This window comes from Scyliorhinus canicula, chromosome 6, assembly GCF_902713615.1.
Source record: "Scyliorhinus canicula chromosome 6, sScyCan1.1, whole genome shotgun sequence".
Taxonomy (NCBI): Eukaryota; Metazoa; Chordata; class Chondrichthyes; order Carcharhiniformes; family Scyliorhinidae; genus Scyliorhinus; species Scyliorhinus canicula.
The window spans coordinates 16,607,969-16,624,496 of NC_052151.1; the positions used below are offsets into that span (position 1 = coordinate 16,607,969).

General features: G+C 46.4%; 1 protein-coding gene across 1 annotated transcript in view; it reads left to right on the forward strand.

The window, feature by feature from the left end:
- The window catches only part of lin9 (lin-9 DREAM MuvB core complex component), a 178,164-nt gene that overhangs the window by 113,911 nt on the left and 47,725 nt on the right, over positions 1–16,528 (forward strand). Inside the window, 3 exon segments of the mRNA XM_038798990.1 lie at positions 4,232–4,389; positions 5,980–6,113; positions 12,932–13,051. Coding sequence (XP_038654918.1) covers positions 4,232–4,389; positions 5,980–6,113; positions 12,932–13,051 — 412 coding nt within the window.

The following is a 16,528-nucleotide window of genomic DNA, read 5'->3' on the forward strand; positions in this document are numbered from 1 at the left end:
TCCATTGGAACCTTGTGGTGAATTGGGCATTGATCATTGGACATGTGCCAGGGGGAGAAGGAAATTACACCAAAGCTGCTGGATTGTTTTTAAGCACTCAACCGGTTCACTGATTAACCTCCAGAGAACGCAGCTCGCTATCTCTGACTAGTCTACTCATACTGCAATTCTACAGTCCTGATGCATTGTCCTGTGACGAGAACGATCAAGCTGCTACGTTCTCCACACATTCACTGCGTTCAGCTCTGTCAAGAGGACGAATAAGTCTTGAATGTGGTTTTCTCTATTCAGTGGTGCTCGCAAGTTAAGGTGGTCTACACTTTGCTTTTAAAATAATAGCCACGATAACCACTTGTATAGCGCTGTTTATGTGATAAGCAAGGCACTTCCTAGGAATATTGTAAATTAAAGTATCCCTCAGGAAATGGGACTATCTTAAAACAGGAGAGATAGAGACAGAGTTGCAGAGAGGGATTTTAGAGCTTTGGCTCTAGGCAGCTGAAGACATGGCCACCAATAGTGGAGCATAGAAAATCAAGGATGCCTCAACCGGCCAGAATAGGGTGAAGAAGGATAACTGAGTTGTAGACTAAAGAGGATGACCAAGATGGGGAGGAGCAGGGCCATGGAGAGATTTGAAAATAAGGATGAGTATTTTAAAATTGAGACATTTCTTGACTGGGAGTCCGTGTATGTCCATGAGCACAGGGGTGTTGGGGGAAAGGACTTGAGTTAAGACGACTGCAGCAGAATTTTGGATGACCAAGTTTATGGAGGGTAGCATGTGGGAGACCAGCCAGGAGTGTATTGGATTTAATAATGTATTGGCAAGCAAAATCGAGGAGATTTTTAAAATTCATTTCTAGGATGTGGGTGTTGCCAGTTGGCAAATATTTATTGCTCATCCCTAATTGGATGGTCCCTTGGACCGAGTGGCCATTTCAGAGGGCAGTTAAGAGTCAACTGCATTTCTGTGAATCTGGAGAACAGGTAAGGATGACGGGTTTCAAGGGCAGCTTGGTGGCGCAGTGGTTAGCACTGAGACTATGACGCTGAGGACCCAGGTTCGAATCCCGGCCCTGGGTCACTGTCCGTGTGGAGTTTGCACATTCTCCCCGTGTCTGCGTGGGTTTCACCCCCACAACCCAAAAATGTGCAGAGTAGGTGGATTAGCCACGCTGAATTGCTCCTTAATTGGAAAAAATAATTGGGTACTCTAAATTTATGCAACAAAAAGGATGGCAGATTTCCATCTGAAAATTTGAGGATTTCCTTCCCTAAAGGAAGGATGTTAATCAGCCAGAGGTGTTTTCCTTTTTACAGCAATCCACAATGGTTTCATTGTCATCATTACATTTTTAGTTTTGGATTTTTATTGAATTCCGCTATCACCATTTGCCTCATTGAGATTTGAATTTGGGTCCTAGAGGATTACCTGGGCCTTTGGATTACAGTCCAGTGACAATAACACTACACCATTACCTCCCTTAATGTCTCCTTAACGTACCGATACATTAAGAGTAGGAGGATAACTAAAGAGAGAGTAGGACCACAAAAGTCCAAAAAAGATTTTCTCTGTGTTCACAAAAGATGGGGACAATGCAGACATTGTAGTTGAGGAGGCGGAGGAGTGGAAATATTGGATGCGATAAACATAGGGAGAGAAAAAGTATGAAGGAAATTAGCATCCTTGACATTGGATAGATCACCAGTTTCAGATGAAATGTACCTACCCCAGGCTGTTAAGAAACCAGGGAGGAAATAACAGAGGGTCTGGCCGTAATTATCTAATCCTCACTGGATACAGGTGTGGTGTTGGAGGTCTGCTAATGTTGTACATTGGTCCACAGTATGGCATAGTAGCACAGTGATTAGCACTGTTGCCTCACCGCTCCAGGGTCCCAGGTTTGATTCCCGGCTTGGGCCACTGGCTGCATGGAGTCTGCACGTTTTCCCGTGTCTGTGTGGGTTTCCTCCGGGTGCTCCGGTTTCCTCACACAAGTCCGAAATGACGTGCTGTTGGGTGAATTGGACATTCTGAATTCTCCCTCTGTGTACCCGAACAGGCGCCGGAATGTGGCGACTAGGGGCTTTTCACAGTAACGTCATTGCAGTGTTAATGTAAGCCTACTTGTGACAGATCCCACCTGCCCCGGAAGAGATCCCAATCGTCCTGAAATCTGAAACTCTCCCTCCTACACCACCAGTTTAGCCACGTGTTTAGCTGCACTAGCCTCCTATTTTTTGCCTCACTGTCACGTGGCACAGGGAGTAATCCTGAGATTACAACCCTAGAGTTCCTGCTTCTTGGTTTACTGCCCAACTCCCTGAACTCCTTCTGCAGGACCTCATCACTCTTCCTGCCTATGTCGTTAGTACCTATGTGTACTACAATCTCTGGCTGTTCACCCTCCCCCTTCAGGATCTCCTGTGTCTATCCAGAGACATCCACACCCATCATGGGAGAGTAGCATAGAAAATGGAGCAGGAGGAGGCCATTCGGCCCTTTGAGCCTGATCCACTATTCATTATGATCATGGCTGATCATCCCAACTCAGCAGCCTAATCCTGGTTTCTCACCTGATGAAGGAGCTGTGCTCCGAAAGCTAGTGATTCCAAACAAACCTGTTGGACTTTAACCTGGTGTTGTAAGACCAGGATGTTGCCTGGTATGGAGGGAAGAACTTATGAGGGAAGGCTGAGGGACTTGAGGCTGTTTTCGTTAGAGAGAAGAAGGTTAAGAGGTGACTTAATTGAGGCATACAAGATGATCAGAGGATTAGATAGGGTGGACAGTGAGAGCCTTTTTCCTCGGATGGTGATGTCTAGCACGAGGGGCACAGCTTTAAATTGAGGGGAGATAGATACAGGACAGATGTCAGAGGTAGGTTCTTTACTCCGAGAGTAGTAAGGACGTGGAATGCCCTGCCTGCAACAGTAGTGGACTCGCCAACACTAAACGCATTCAAATGGTCATTGGATAGGCATATAGATGATAAGGGAATAGTGTAGATGGGCTTTAGAGGGGTTACACGGTCGGCGCAACATCGAGGGCCGATGGGCGTATACTGCGCTGTAATGTTCTATATTCATATCTAACTGCTTCTTGAAAACATAGAATGGTTTGGCCTCAACTACTTCCTGTGGTAACGAATTCCACAGGCTCACCATTCTCTGGGTGAAGAAATTTCCTCATCTCTGTCCTAAATGGTCTATCCTGTGTCCCCAGACTGTGACCCCTGCTTCTGGACACACCCACCATAAGGAACATCCTTCCTGTATCTACCCTGACCAGTCCTGTTAGAATTTTATACATTTCTATGAAATCCCCCCCCCCCCCCCCCCCCCATTCCTCTTAACTCCAGCAATCCTAATCAGCAGCTAGAGGAATCCTTCCCTTCATCCTGTAGGCATCCAGCTGTGTGCCAGCTTTTCCTCACCACATTCCTGACATTCTGGGATAAAAGATGCAGCCTTCACTCAGTTGAATGCCTGAGGCCTGATGCTGTAAAACTTTTCTCGCCTTCAGTTGCATTGGCAAATAGCAGTAAAAACAAATTGTCAGGTGGGCAAGCAAAGGCACTGGACTAGTAATCGAGAGACCCAGGGTAATGTTCTGGGGGCCCGGGTTCGAATCCCACCGCTGCAGATGGTGAAATTTAAATTGAATAAAAATCTAGAATTAAAAGTCTAATGATCGTGAAACCATTATCGATTGTCGTAAAAACCGATCTGGTTCATTAATGTTCTTTATGTAAGGAAATCTGCCGCCCTTATCTGGTCTGGTCTATATGTGACTCCATGGCAATGTGGTTGACTCTTAAAGTCCTGGGCAATAAATGCTGGCCCAACCAGCGACACCCCCCACCCCATGAATGAATACAGCAAAAGAAGGAGGGAAAAGCAATTGAGAAGGGCGAAGACTAGGTGTGGCACGCGCGCACACACACACATACAAAGAAGGTGGAAACCTGACATTTAATGGGTTCGAATTAGATGATCCAACTTGATTTAATCCCAAGCTATCCAATAAACCTATTGCTAACATGAACCCACCGACAGCATTGGTGGAATGGTGCTCTGGGTCCAAAAATCATTGTGTGGTCCCAACATCTCGCACAGGATTATGTCCCATGTGAAAATGTTAGTTCAATCATTAAAGTGGCAATTACAGCCGGTGGGTAGATGCCATACCTGGCATGCTGTTGTAACCCGATCTCCTGTATCGCAGATGTTCGGCAGCATTCTTTGCGGAAGAGCGGTCGGCCTTGCAACACAAGCGGCAGAAGATCAGACTCCTGCAACAGAGGAAAGTGACGGAGCTGTCCCAGTACAAAGATCTCCCAGATGAAATCCCATTACCTCTAGTTATAGGGACAAAAGTCACGGGTAAGTCATTACCTCAGCACTGTCGTACATCATGTACTTACTTTCTCCCACTTGGAGTACCATGCACACAGTTCTGGTCTCCGTATTATAAAAATGATATAGAAGCATTGGAGAAGTTACAAAAATGATTTACAGGGATGATACCAGAATGGAGAAATTATGCTTACCAGGAACAGGTTGGAACCATTTTTTTAAAATCTAGACCTGACGGAGGGCCCTAGAAATTATTGAGGGATTTGATAGGATAGACGTAAGGATGTTTCCTCTTGTCTGGAGACCATCAAGTCACCAATAAATCTAGTAGGGAATTAAGAAGAAAGTCCTTACCCAGAGAGTGTTAGTATATGAAACTCTGCCACAGAGAATAGCTGAGACAAAGAACATCAACGCGTTTCAGGATAAACTGGATGAGGGAGAAGGAAATGCAGATAGAGTTAAATGAAGTCAGATTGGAGGAGGTACATGGAGCATGAACAATGATAAGAACATAGGAACTAGGAGCAGGAGTAGGCCATCTGGCCCCTCGAGCCTGCTCCGCCGTTCAATGAGATCATGTCTGATCTTTTGTGGACTCAGCTCCACTTTCCGGCCCGAACACCATAACCCTTAATCCCTTTATTCTTCAAAAAACTATCTGTCTTTAGCTTAAAAACATTTAATGAAGGAGCCTCAACTGCTTCACTGGGCAAGGAATTCCATAGATTCACAACCCTTTGGGTGAAGAAGTTCCTCCTAAACTCAGTCCTAAATCTACTTCCCCTTATTTTGAGGCTATACCCCTAGTTCTGCTTTCACCCGCCAGTGGAAACAACCTGCCCGCATCTATCCTATCTATTCCCTTCATAATTTTATATGTTTCTGTAAGATCCCCCCTCATCCTTCTAAATTCCAATGAGTACAGTCCCAGTCTACTCAACCTCTCCTCATAATCCAACCCCTTCAGCTCTGGGATTAACCTAGTGAACCTCCTCTGCACACCCTCCAGTGCCAGTACGTCCTTTCTCGGGTAAGGAGACCAAAACTGAACACAATACTCCAGGTGTGGCCTCACTAACACCGTATACAATTGCAACATAACCTCCCTAGTCTTAAACTCCATCCCTCTAGCAATGAAGGACAAAATTCCATTTGCCTTCTTAATCACCTGTTGCAGCTGTAAACCAACTTTTTGCGACTAATGCACTAGCACACCCAGGTCTCTCTGCACAGCAGCATATTTTAATATTTTATTATTTAAATAATAATCCCAAGTTGCACTAGGTCAAGTTGCACTAAAGGCCTGTTTCTGTGCTTTATTTTTGTGTGCACAGTAAGTGCTTTATTTTTGTGTGTCAAAGTTTTTAGAATTACGTTAGTGTCTAATAAGAACCATAGCAATGATGATGCAAAATGTATAAATACAGGCCTTAAAATCCAGGAGATCATGAAGTAAATACCAATCACTGTTATTAAACCCAAATGCAGAAAGGGCTATTGCAAGGTGCTGGGTACATTGGCAGCACTAAAATAGCTACTGTTGTCATTCAGTAACCTATTGGACCCTGGTTAAGTTTGTGATCGTTTCTGCTCTCCCACCACACCTCACTTTAGCACGACTTCGAGGTTTTCACGACGGCCTGTTTACGGGGCAGATTGATGCTGTGGACACAATTAACGCAACGTATCGAGTCACGTTTGACAGGACGGGATTGGGAACGCACACTGTACCTGATTACGAAGTCCTTGTGAGTAAATAATTGGGGTTTTTTCATTGTTTTTATGGTGACAATTCCCAAATTGAGAAGTAGAAATGTCAATGAGATGTTTTAAACTAGTATTTTTAAACTAGCTGAAATCTTTGCTGGGAATGGTGTACTATTATGGCAGGTTCCTTCCAAACCTGGCTAAGACCATGGCGCCACAGTTGCTAAGGAAACACCATCATTGGCAGTGGAAGGAGCAGCAAAAGGAAGCTTTCTGCTTGGTAAAATAAGCTGTGCGATCTTTGAAGCTTTTATTTCATTTTGACCCGGGACGCCAATTATAGTCACATACGACGTGTCACCAGATTGCCCACATCGGAAAGCGGGACTAGCCGTCATCTATGGTATTAAAAAGTTCCACCATTACGTTTACGGACGGCAATTCACAATAACTGACCGTAAGCCGCTATTGGGTCTTTTGAAAGAGGACAAGCCAAAACCATCAATTGCCTCCGCCAGGATACGATGTTGGGCCTTGCTGCTATGTGCTTACAACTATACTTTCCAACACAGGCCTGGCACTGAAATCTCCAATGCGAATGCATTGGGTCTAATCCCCTTGCCAAAAAACTTGCCACCATTGCCAGTGCCTCAGGAAATCGTCTTGGCACTGAACTTCTTAGAAATGGGATTGGGCACACCAGGACAGCCCCATATCTCCCTGCATCCAACGGGTTGGTGGAAAGGGCCACACAGACTTTTAAAATTGCTGTGAGGAAGCAATCGGGCCAGTCATGGTGCCATTGGCTGCCCGATTTCCTATTGTCCTACAGCACGACACCCCTATGCCACCACGGGGGCCATGCTGGCTAAATTGCATATGGGCCATCGCCTCAGAATTTGTTTGGGCTTGATATTTCCAAATATGGCGAGGAAGGTGAGGCATGTCAGGCATCATAAAGAAATCAATATACTTCACAAAAGGGTGACAGATCATTCCAGATGGGTAACCTGGTTCTAGTTCGAAGTTTTGCCTCGGGGCCCACTCTAGTTAGCCGGTCAGATTATGTGGTAAATGTCAGTGGCGAAAGAATATTGACCAAATGAGGTGGCGGGGTACGGTGGCCCCCATTCCAGAACAGATGGGTCCAACTAGCGCTGCTGGCGCTTCTGTGGCTGTTCTAGAGCAGAGGGAGCCTGGAATTCCAGAGTCAGCCCGCTTGCAATCCTGGGGGGAGCTCATCAGGCAAGCAGCAAGTGGTAGCATCTCCTGAACCATCTTCCTCTGCAGACAACAATACTACCTGAGGATCTGGCTGGGGGACTAGGGAGGCCTACAAGGGCTCTAAGGTCCCTGGAGAGACTGACACTGTGATATACACTTTTTCTTTCTGGCTCTTTACCTTTTACAACAAAACTATATACAAGGTCATGAGGGACTGACTTCAGGATGGAGGAATGTGGTAAGGGGGTGCATTTGCGGTCTATGTGACCAGCTTGGGAACAGTTGCGCAGGAGCACGTGAACCCTGACCAATAGAGAGAACACAAGGCCCTGGGACCAGGAGCCCAGGCAGTGTGGACTCCAGAGTTGAAGAGTTGAGACCCGTTGTTACTGGGAATCTCCAATGTATTGTCTGGAGCCACCACATTCCTTAACCTCATGTGGGTGCACCAACACCACATCGACTACTGCAGTTCAAGAAGGCAGCTCACCATAAGCTTCTCAAGAGCTATTAGGGATGACAATAAATGGTGGCCTAGCCAGCCCTCATACCGAGTTCAACAATTTCAAACCATGAGCTCTGCCCTCTCCATTTTGTTTCATTTTCAGTTCCATTTTTTTCCCTCATACCGCCTCTCGGCATTTTTTTTGTTTCTTTGTTCCTCTCTTGCCCCATCATATTCCTTGAGACCCTGGAAGACAGGCTCTTCTGTCATTCGATTTCTCCTGCCGCACAGCCTGCTTTGTCCTTGTCCCACCCATCCTTTGCTCAAAACCTATTATATCTCTAATTTTCTTAGTTTTGGTGAAAGGTCATCAAACTGAAACATTAACCCTGTTTCTCTCTCCACCTATGCTACCTGACCTATTTCTAGCGGGGCTTTTTCTGTTTTTGCATCCAGTACCACAACCGTAAACCCTTCAGTTGTCTGAATTACCTCCTCCTTCACCATGACATGCACAGGTGCTTCTTCCTTGGTAAAGACGCATGGAAAGTGTTCACTTAATTCTTCAGGCTCAATGTGAAAATCCCTCTTTTTTTATCCCACTCCTTTTACCACTCTTTTACTATTTAGATGCTGATAGGTCTGTACTCTGGTTAATATATCTTTTGTGTCACCACACTTATCACTCGACAGATCTTGGAACTGAGCTTCATGCGTGAAGTAAATTACCTTTTATTCAGTTAGTTTTGCAGATGTCTCTTATCAAGTCAATTTTCTTGAAAATACAGAGTTTTTAAAAGTTTGTTTTGTCCAAGAAAGAACAGAGTACTGAGTTAAATTCAATACAAATTACAGCTCATGATAATTTCTTCTAATTGAAAACACGATACAGAAAAGTTGAAGATAAACAAAATGGCGGTTCAAAGCGAAAGTGCAGAAAGTAGCTTCAGAAATTAAGTCAGATGATTCTGGAATGAATTGTTGAAAACCGGCACGTACTTTTTAAGATTATTGTTATCACGAATGTCTTTTCCCCTTCTGGCTGTGATTGGGTTGAAGTTATTACAGTTAATTCAATTCGATTGAGATGTCTGTCCATCAAATTTGAATATGGGATGATTGAAATACGTCTTTCTCATGAGCCTTAACCGTTGTCATGAATACAGTTTCTGGGAATATAGCCCAGAAACTTTAAATTAGCAAAATGTGTCCTTGGTATGTCTGGCTTCATTATCTTCATGTTTCTCATGGGATTCAGCAGTTTTTTACTGTCATGCTTGAATTATGGGTTTTTAAACAAACCATTTTAAGTCTTTTTTTTCTTCCTTTTCTAAAATAAATTTAGAATACCCAATTCAGTTTTTTCAATTAAGGGGCAATTTAGCGTGGCCAATCCACTTAGCCTGCACATCTTTGGGTTGTGGGGGTGAGACATGGGGAGAATGTGCAAACTCCACGCAGACAGTGACCCAGAGCCGGGATTGAACCTGGGAACTCCTGGGACTCACGGGCAGCACGGTAGCATGGTGGTTAGCATAAATGCTTCACAGCTCCAGGGTCCCAGGTTCGATTCCCGGCTGGGTCACTGTCTGTGCGGAGTCTGCACATCCTCCCCGTGTGTGCGTGGGTTTCTTCCGGGTGCTCCGGTTTCCTCCCACAGTCCAAAGATGTGCGGGTTAGGTGGATTGGCCATGCTAAATTGCCTGTAGTGTCCTAAAAAGTAAGGTTAAGGGTGTTATTGGGTTACGGGTATAGGGTGGATACGTGGGTTTGAGTAGGGTGATCATGGCTCGGCACAACATCGAGGGCCGAAGGGCCTGTTCTGTGCTGTACTGTTCTATGTTCTATGTTCTAACTCGGCGCCGTGAGGCAGCAATGCTAACCATTGTGCCACCGTGCTGCCCTTTAAGAAGTAATTTTAAATCTTGGGTCATTTATTCCTTTAAGCTTGTTATATACTAAAAAGGTAGGTTCTATCAGATGCCTCCGGAAGGCTTTTGGATTCCCCTTATGTTCGTTGCCAGTTTCTTCTCATGCTCTCTCTTTGCTTCTCTTATTTGTATTTTCACTTATCCTCTGAACCTTCGATATTCAGCCTGGTTCTCAGTTTATGATCCAACTGATATCTATAATGAACACTTTATTTTCTTCATCTTAATCCCCATTTTGTCATCCAGGGAGCTCTGTTTGCTTTTCCCTACCTTTCCCTTTTGCGGGAATGTACCTTGACTGTACCTGAACTATCTTTTCTTTAAAAGCAGCCCATTGTTTAGTCACGGTTTCTCTGCCACCCTTTAATTCCAATTTCCATTCCTCACCCCATTGAAGGGGCTTTCCCCCAGCTCATTATTCTTACTCTGAATTGCCTCTGGTCCTTTTCTTTTCCATCACCGACCTAAACCTTATGAAAGATCACTGTCCAGTAAATGTTCCCCAATTGACTTGGCCCACCTCATTCCCAAGAACAAGGTCCACAGCAATGCCGCCTTTCTCAGTGAACGGGAAAAATACTGCTACAGCAGAAAATTTTCCTGAACACAATCTAGGAATTCTTGATCTCCTCCCTCCCCCCGCCGTCCTTTATAGTACTATCTCAGTCTATGGTCTGTTAATTAAAGTCCCCCATTATAACAACTCTAGGATTTTGGCACCTTTCTGTAATTTTGCAAATTTGTTCCTGTGAATCTTTCCCACAAGTTGGTGATGGCACCAAGCAATGTAATTGCTTAGCTCTGACCAAATAGATTCTGTCCTTCACCTCTCCAGGAAATCCTCTCTCTCAGCACTGCAATGTTTTCCTTAATTAATACTGCCAGCCCTCCCGTTCTCCTTTTCCTATCTTTCCCAAACGCCTTGCATTTGGAGTATTTAATACCCAGTTCCGCCCTTCTTTGAGCCAAGTCTGGGTTATCGGCACATCACAGTTCCACGCGGCAATCTTATTTGCCACACTCCGCGCATTCACATGCATGCACAGTAATCCTAATTCACAATTTATTATTTGTCTCCAGACTCTGAATTCACCTAATGACTCACTATTTACTACTCGAATGCAATCTGCCTCTCACAGTATTCTGTGCACCTTGGTATTCCTCTCTGATATTACCTCCTGGTTCCCACACCCCTGCCGATTTGATTTAAACCTTCCCGAATAGCACTGGCAAATCGCCCTGCAAGAAAATTGGTCCTAGATTTATCCCCTTTCCCTCGGAATGTCCCAGGAATCTAAAGCGCTCCTGCACCATCTTCCCAGCCACATGTTCATCTGCTCCATCCTCCTGTTTCTATACTTAATCATGTGTGGTATTGGGAGTAATCTGAAGATTATTACCTCTGAACTCCTGCTTGCTAATTTCCCACCTGATTCCCTAAATTCTAACTGTAGGACCACTCATCCCTGTTCCTACCTATGTCAGTGGTACCACCTCTGGCGTCTGTGCAGCGGTTCAGTGATATCCTTGGCCTTGATCCCCCGTCAGCTGAACTAACCATGGACTTGGCTCTGGCTGCACTGCCCAGATGAACCGTCACTTTAATCAGTATTCAGAACTGAATATTGGCCGCAGAGTGCGATGCACTTGGGCCTTCTGCACTACCTATTTCGTCTTGACTGCCTGGCAGTCACCCATTCCCTCCGTCCCTGCATACTCTTAAATTGCGGGGTGGCCACATCTATAAACATGCCATCCACTAACCTTCAACATCGCTGATGCCAGCTGCAGCTTGAGCTCCAAAACCCAGTGCGCGAGCTGATGGCACTTCCTGCACATGTGGTTATCCAGGACACGGGAATTGTCGTTGAGTTCCCACAACCTTCAGGATGTGCACTCGAGGTGAGAGTTGCCATGCCGTCCCTCTGTCTACTAACGAATAAACCTTGCTACTACTAATAACCTCGGATACTAAATAACCTTGAGTATAAAGGTAAGGAAGTGTTGTTGCAACTATACAAGGCATTGGCAAGACCGCAATTGGAATATTGTGCATAGTTTGGGTCCCCTTATTTGAGGAAAGATGTAGTGGCTTTGGAGACAGTTCAGAGGATTTATTCCACAGATGAGGGGTTTGTTGTATGAGGAGAGATTGAACAGTTTAGGCCTATACTCTCTGTAGAGTTTAGAAAAATGAAGGGAGATCTAATTGAGGTATACAAGATGCTAAAAGGTATGGATAAAGTAGACGTGGAGCTGATGCTTCATCTTGTGGGGCATTTTAAAATGAGAGGTCATAATCTTAGAATAAGAGGCAGCAAATTTAAAACAGATTTGAGGAAAAACTACTTCTCCCGAAGGGTGTGAATCTGTGGAATTCGCTGTCCAAGAGTGCGGTGGATGCTGGGACAGTGAGTAAATTTAAGGAGGCGTTAGACAGATTTTTAATTGGTAATGGGTTGAAGGGTTATGGAGAATTGGCAGGACTGTAGAGTTGAGGCCAGGATGGGGTCAGCCATCATCACATTGAGGGTGTTAGGCTTGGGAGGCTAAATTACCTATTCCCGCTCCTAGATCATGTGTCCCAGGGAGGAGATGCTCTGGCTGATTTTGCAATCCAGCTCATGGTCTGTAACATTGTAGGCAGCAGATGAGGAACATATCAGCCATGATAGAATGGCGGAGCAGACTTGATGGGCCGAATGGCCTAATTCTGCTCCTATATCTTACGAACTTATGAATCCTTAAAGCACAGCAAGAGGCCATTTGGGTGACGTGCCTCTGCTGGCTCTTGGACAGAATTGTCCCATTAGACTCTTGCTCCACTGCTTGTTCTTGCTTTCGGTTTCTGTAAAGATGGTGCTAGATGTTCAACAATTATTTCCACGACTGGGTGGCTTGTCGTGTCAGCTATATAGTGTGGGACTGGAGTCACGTGTAGGTCTTGACCAGAGAGAGGTGGCTGGTTCTATCTCTGAAGGACAAGAAGAAGTTGGTTGAACTTTTTAACTGCAATTTAATAGCTTTTCGTGGGTTTTTGTTTTTCCTAATGCCTGCCCACAGAACACCAGATTTACTGTATTTAATGCTGCAACTCGTCACGTTGGGCATTTGAGCTCGCAACTGCTTAGTCCAATGCTGTAACTACTACGCTGCTACATCTTTGTTTTGTTGCTCTATGATTGCATTTTTCAAAAAGAAAAGACCACATCCGTATGCGAGGTTACATTTTTAATGTACTTTCTTCTGCCACCCACAGAGTAACGAGCCTCATGAAACTATGCCCATCACCGCCTTCGCTCAGAAGCAGCGACCCTCCAGGTATTACCTGACACCACCACGGCTGCCTTACACTACCAGCGCCCAGTCTCCCATCACAGTAAGTTGCTTTCACTTGTTCTGTTACTGGCCTATAAGCAAAAGGAAATGTTCAGAATGGAATCTGGGGATGTGTCATTCTGTGTGTTTGCTTTTCCTCCTTTTGTTTCCTCACTCCTACCCGAAGGATTGTCTGGCCGTCTTCATTGGATTTAGGGACATCACTGTTTCGAAATGGGGGGAACTCAGAGATTGGACGCTGGTGCATATGTGGCACGTATGTTTGAGAATTTGCTGGGAGAAGGTGCGTTTGTTCACCCCTTGGAGGTGGACAGGGCACAAAAGGCGCTTATGAGAAATGAGCCGCCAATAGCGATGGTGGTACGAATTCACCCGTTATTTGAATAGGTGTAAATTGAGAGAGGTGGATACTCAGCGAGATCTTGGTGTCCTCGTGCATCAGTCGCTGAAAGTAAGCACACAGGTACAGCAGGCAGTAAAGAAGGCAAATGTTGGCCTTAGTGTTGACCTTCATAACGAGAGGATTTGAGAATAGGAATTGAGTATAGGAATAGAGATGTTTTACTGCAATTATACAGGGCATTGGTGAGGCTACACCTGGAGTATTGTGTAGTTGTGGTGTCCTTATCTGAGGAAGGATGTTCTTGCTATGGAGGGAGAGCAGCGAAGGTTTACCAGGCTGATTCCTGGGATGGCTGGACTTTCATCTGCTCCACCAGCCGAGCAAGGTTCAACTTGTGTAGCTGTGCCCTGCCATGCATCAGCTGGATACCCAAACATCTAAAACTCACCCTTGCCACTCTAAATAACAACTCCCCTAACCTCCTTTCCTCCCCAAACCTCCTTTCCTCCCCGAACCTCCTTTCCTCCCCGAACCCCCTTTCCTCCCCTAACCTTCTTTCCTCCCCTAACCTCCCTTCCTCCCCTAACCTCCCTTCCTCCCCTAACCTCCTTTCCTCCCCTAACCTCCTTTCCTCCCCGAACCTCCTTTCCTCCCCGAACCTCCTTTCCTCCCCTAACCTCCCTTCCTCCCCTAACCTCCTTTCCTCCCCTAACCTCCTTTCCTCCCCGAACCTCCTTTCCTCCCCGAACCTCCTTTCCTCCCCGAACCTCCTTTCCTCCCCTAACCTTCTTTCCTCCCCTAACCTCCCTTCCTCCCCTAACCTTCTTTCCTCCCCTAACCTCCCTTCCTCCCCTAACCTCCTTTCCTCCCCGAACCTCCTTTCCTCCCCGAACCTCCTTTCCTCCCCTAACCTCCCTTCCTCCCCTAACCTCCTTTCCTCCCCGAACCTCCTTTCCTCCCCGAACCTCCTTTCCTCCCCTAACCTCCTTTCCTCCCCTAACCTCCTTTCCTCCCCTAACCTCCTTTCCTCCCCCTAGACTCAATTGGGAACACTTTGCTTTTCCCCATATTCAACTTGTATCCCATAAACCGACCAAATTCCTCTAAAATCCCCATGATGCCTCTGATACTGCCCAACGGTTCTGAAATATACAGCAACAGTTTGTCCACATGCAGTGAGACCCTCGATGTTGCCACCCAAGCTCAGTCCCACAACGCCCTGAGCATCATTTTTTTTTTTTTTTTTTTATAAATTTAGATTACCCAATTATTTTTTCCAATTAAGGGGCAATTTAGCATTGGCCAATCCACCTACTCTGCACATTTTTGGGTTGTGGGGGCGAAACCCACGCAGACACGGGGAGAATGTGCAAACTCCACACGGACAGTGACCCAGAGCCGGGATCGAACCTGGGACCTCAGCGCCGTGAGGCAGTTGTGCTAACCACTAGGCCACCGTGCTGCCCTGCCCTGAGCATCATTGCCAGCGGCGCTATCGCCAGGGCAGAGAGCAACAAGGAGAGTGGGTCTCTGGCTCGCCCCACGATGCAGCCCGAAGTACCCCAAACTCACTTGGTTTGTTCGCACACTTATGACCAGCACCTTAGAACATAGAACATACAGTGCAGAAGGAGGTCATTCGGCCCATCGAGTCTGCACAGACTCACTTAAGCCCTCACTTCCATCCTATCCCCGTAACCCAATAACCCCTCCTAACCCATTTTGGTCACAAAGGGCAATTTAGTCTGGCCAATCCACCTAACCTGCACGTCTTTGGACTGTGGGAGGAAACAGGAGCACCCGGAGGAAACCCACGCAGACACGGGGAGAACGTGCAGACTCCGCACAGACAGTGACCCAGCGGGGAATCGAACCTGGGACCCTGGCGCTGTGAAGCCATAGTGCTATCCACTTGTGCTACTGTGCAGCCCAACAACAACCAGACCCAAAATATAAATCCCTACTCAAACCGCCCCAACGCCTCCAGCAGGTACTACTACACCCAATCGAACGCCTTCTGCGCGTCACCACTACCTCCACCTCCTGCCCCTCCGAAGGCATAATGATTACATTGAATAACCTCCTCACATTCACCAACAATTGCTTCCCCTTCACAAAACCCGTTTGATCTTTGCCGATTACCCCCGGGACGCAGTCCTCGATTCGCAAGGTCAGCACCTTCGGCAACAGCTTCGCCGTCTATGTTCAGTAATATCGGGCGGTACGACCCACAGTGCTCCGGATCCTTATCCTTCTTTAATATCAGGGAAGTGGAAGCCTGCGACAAAGTAGGTGGCGGATTTACCCCCTCTCCCTCGCTTCATATATGCCCTCAGCAGCAGTCTGACCCCGGGGCCTTCCCTGCCTGCATCCTCCCCATACTATCCATCACCTCCCACAGGCCAGTTGGGGCCCCCAGTCCCTGAACCAATTCCTCCTCTACTTTGGGGAAACTCCAGCCGTCCAAAAACCGCTGCATCTCCTTCGACTCATACAGCCTCCTTTTACAAGGCCTCAAACACCACATTCACCCCCTCCGGTTCCATCACCACCTTGTCTTTATCATCATTCACTCTGCCAATGTGCCTCGCCGCCTCGCGCTTCCTCAACTGATGGGTCAACATCCTTCTCCCCGTGATCATATACTGCACCTCTGGCCCTCCATCACTGTCCCACTACCTTCCCCGTAGACACTAGCCCAAACTCCAAGTGTAGCTTCTGCCTCTCCTTCAACAGCCCTGCCTCTGGCACCTCCGAGTATCTCCTATCGCACTCCAAATCTCATCCATCAGTCTTGCCATCTCCGCTTGCTCTGCTTTCTCCCTGTGCGAATTGAAATAAACTTTCCCTAACCACTGCCTTCAGCGTTCAGCCATGACCTGCCCCCCGGTATCATTTAGCTCCACGTAGCCCAGAATGGCTACCCTCACCCGCCCATATAGATTGTTAATATGGGAGTGTGAAATATGGGGGCTTGACGATTGACCACTTCTTTGGCTGAGCTTTTTCTCTGTGTTAAGATAGATTTGGTATCCCTTTTGTGAAGCTCCCTGGGATGTTTAACTGTGTTAAACTAACCTGGGAATCCAGATATTGTCATTAATGAACATTTCTGCATCTTACCCCTTTTCGTCTTCAGCCTCTGAGAAATGAAAGGGCAAAGTGGGTTAACAA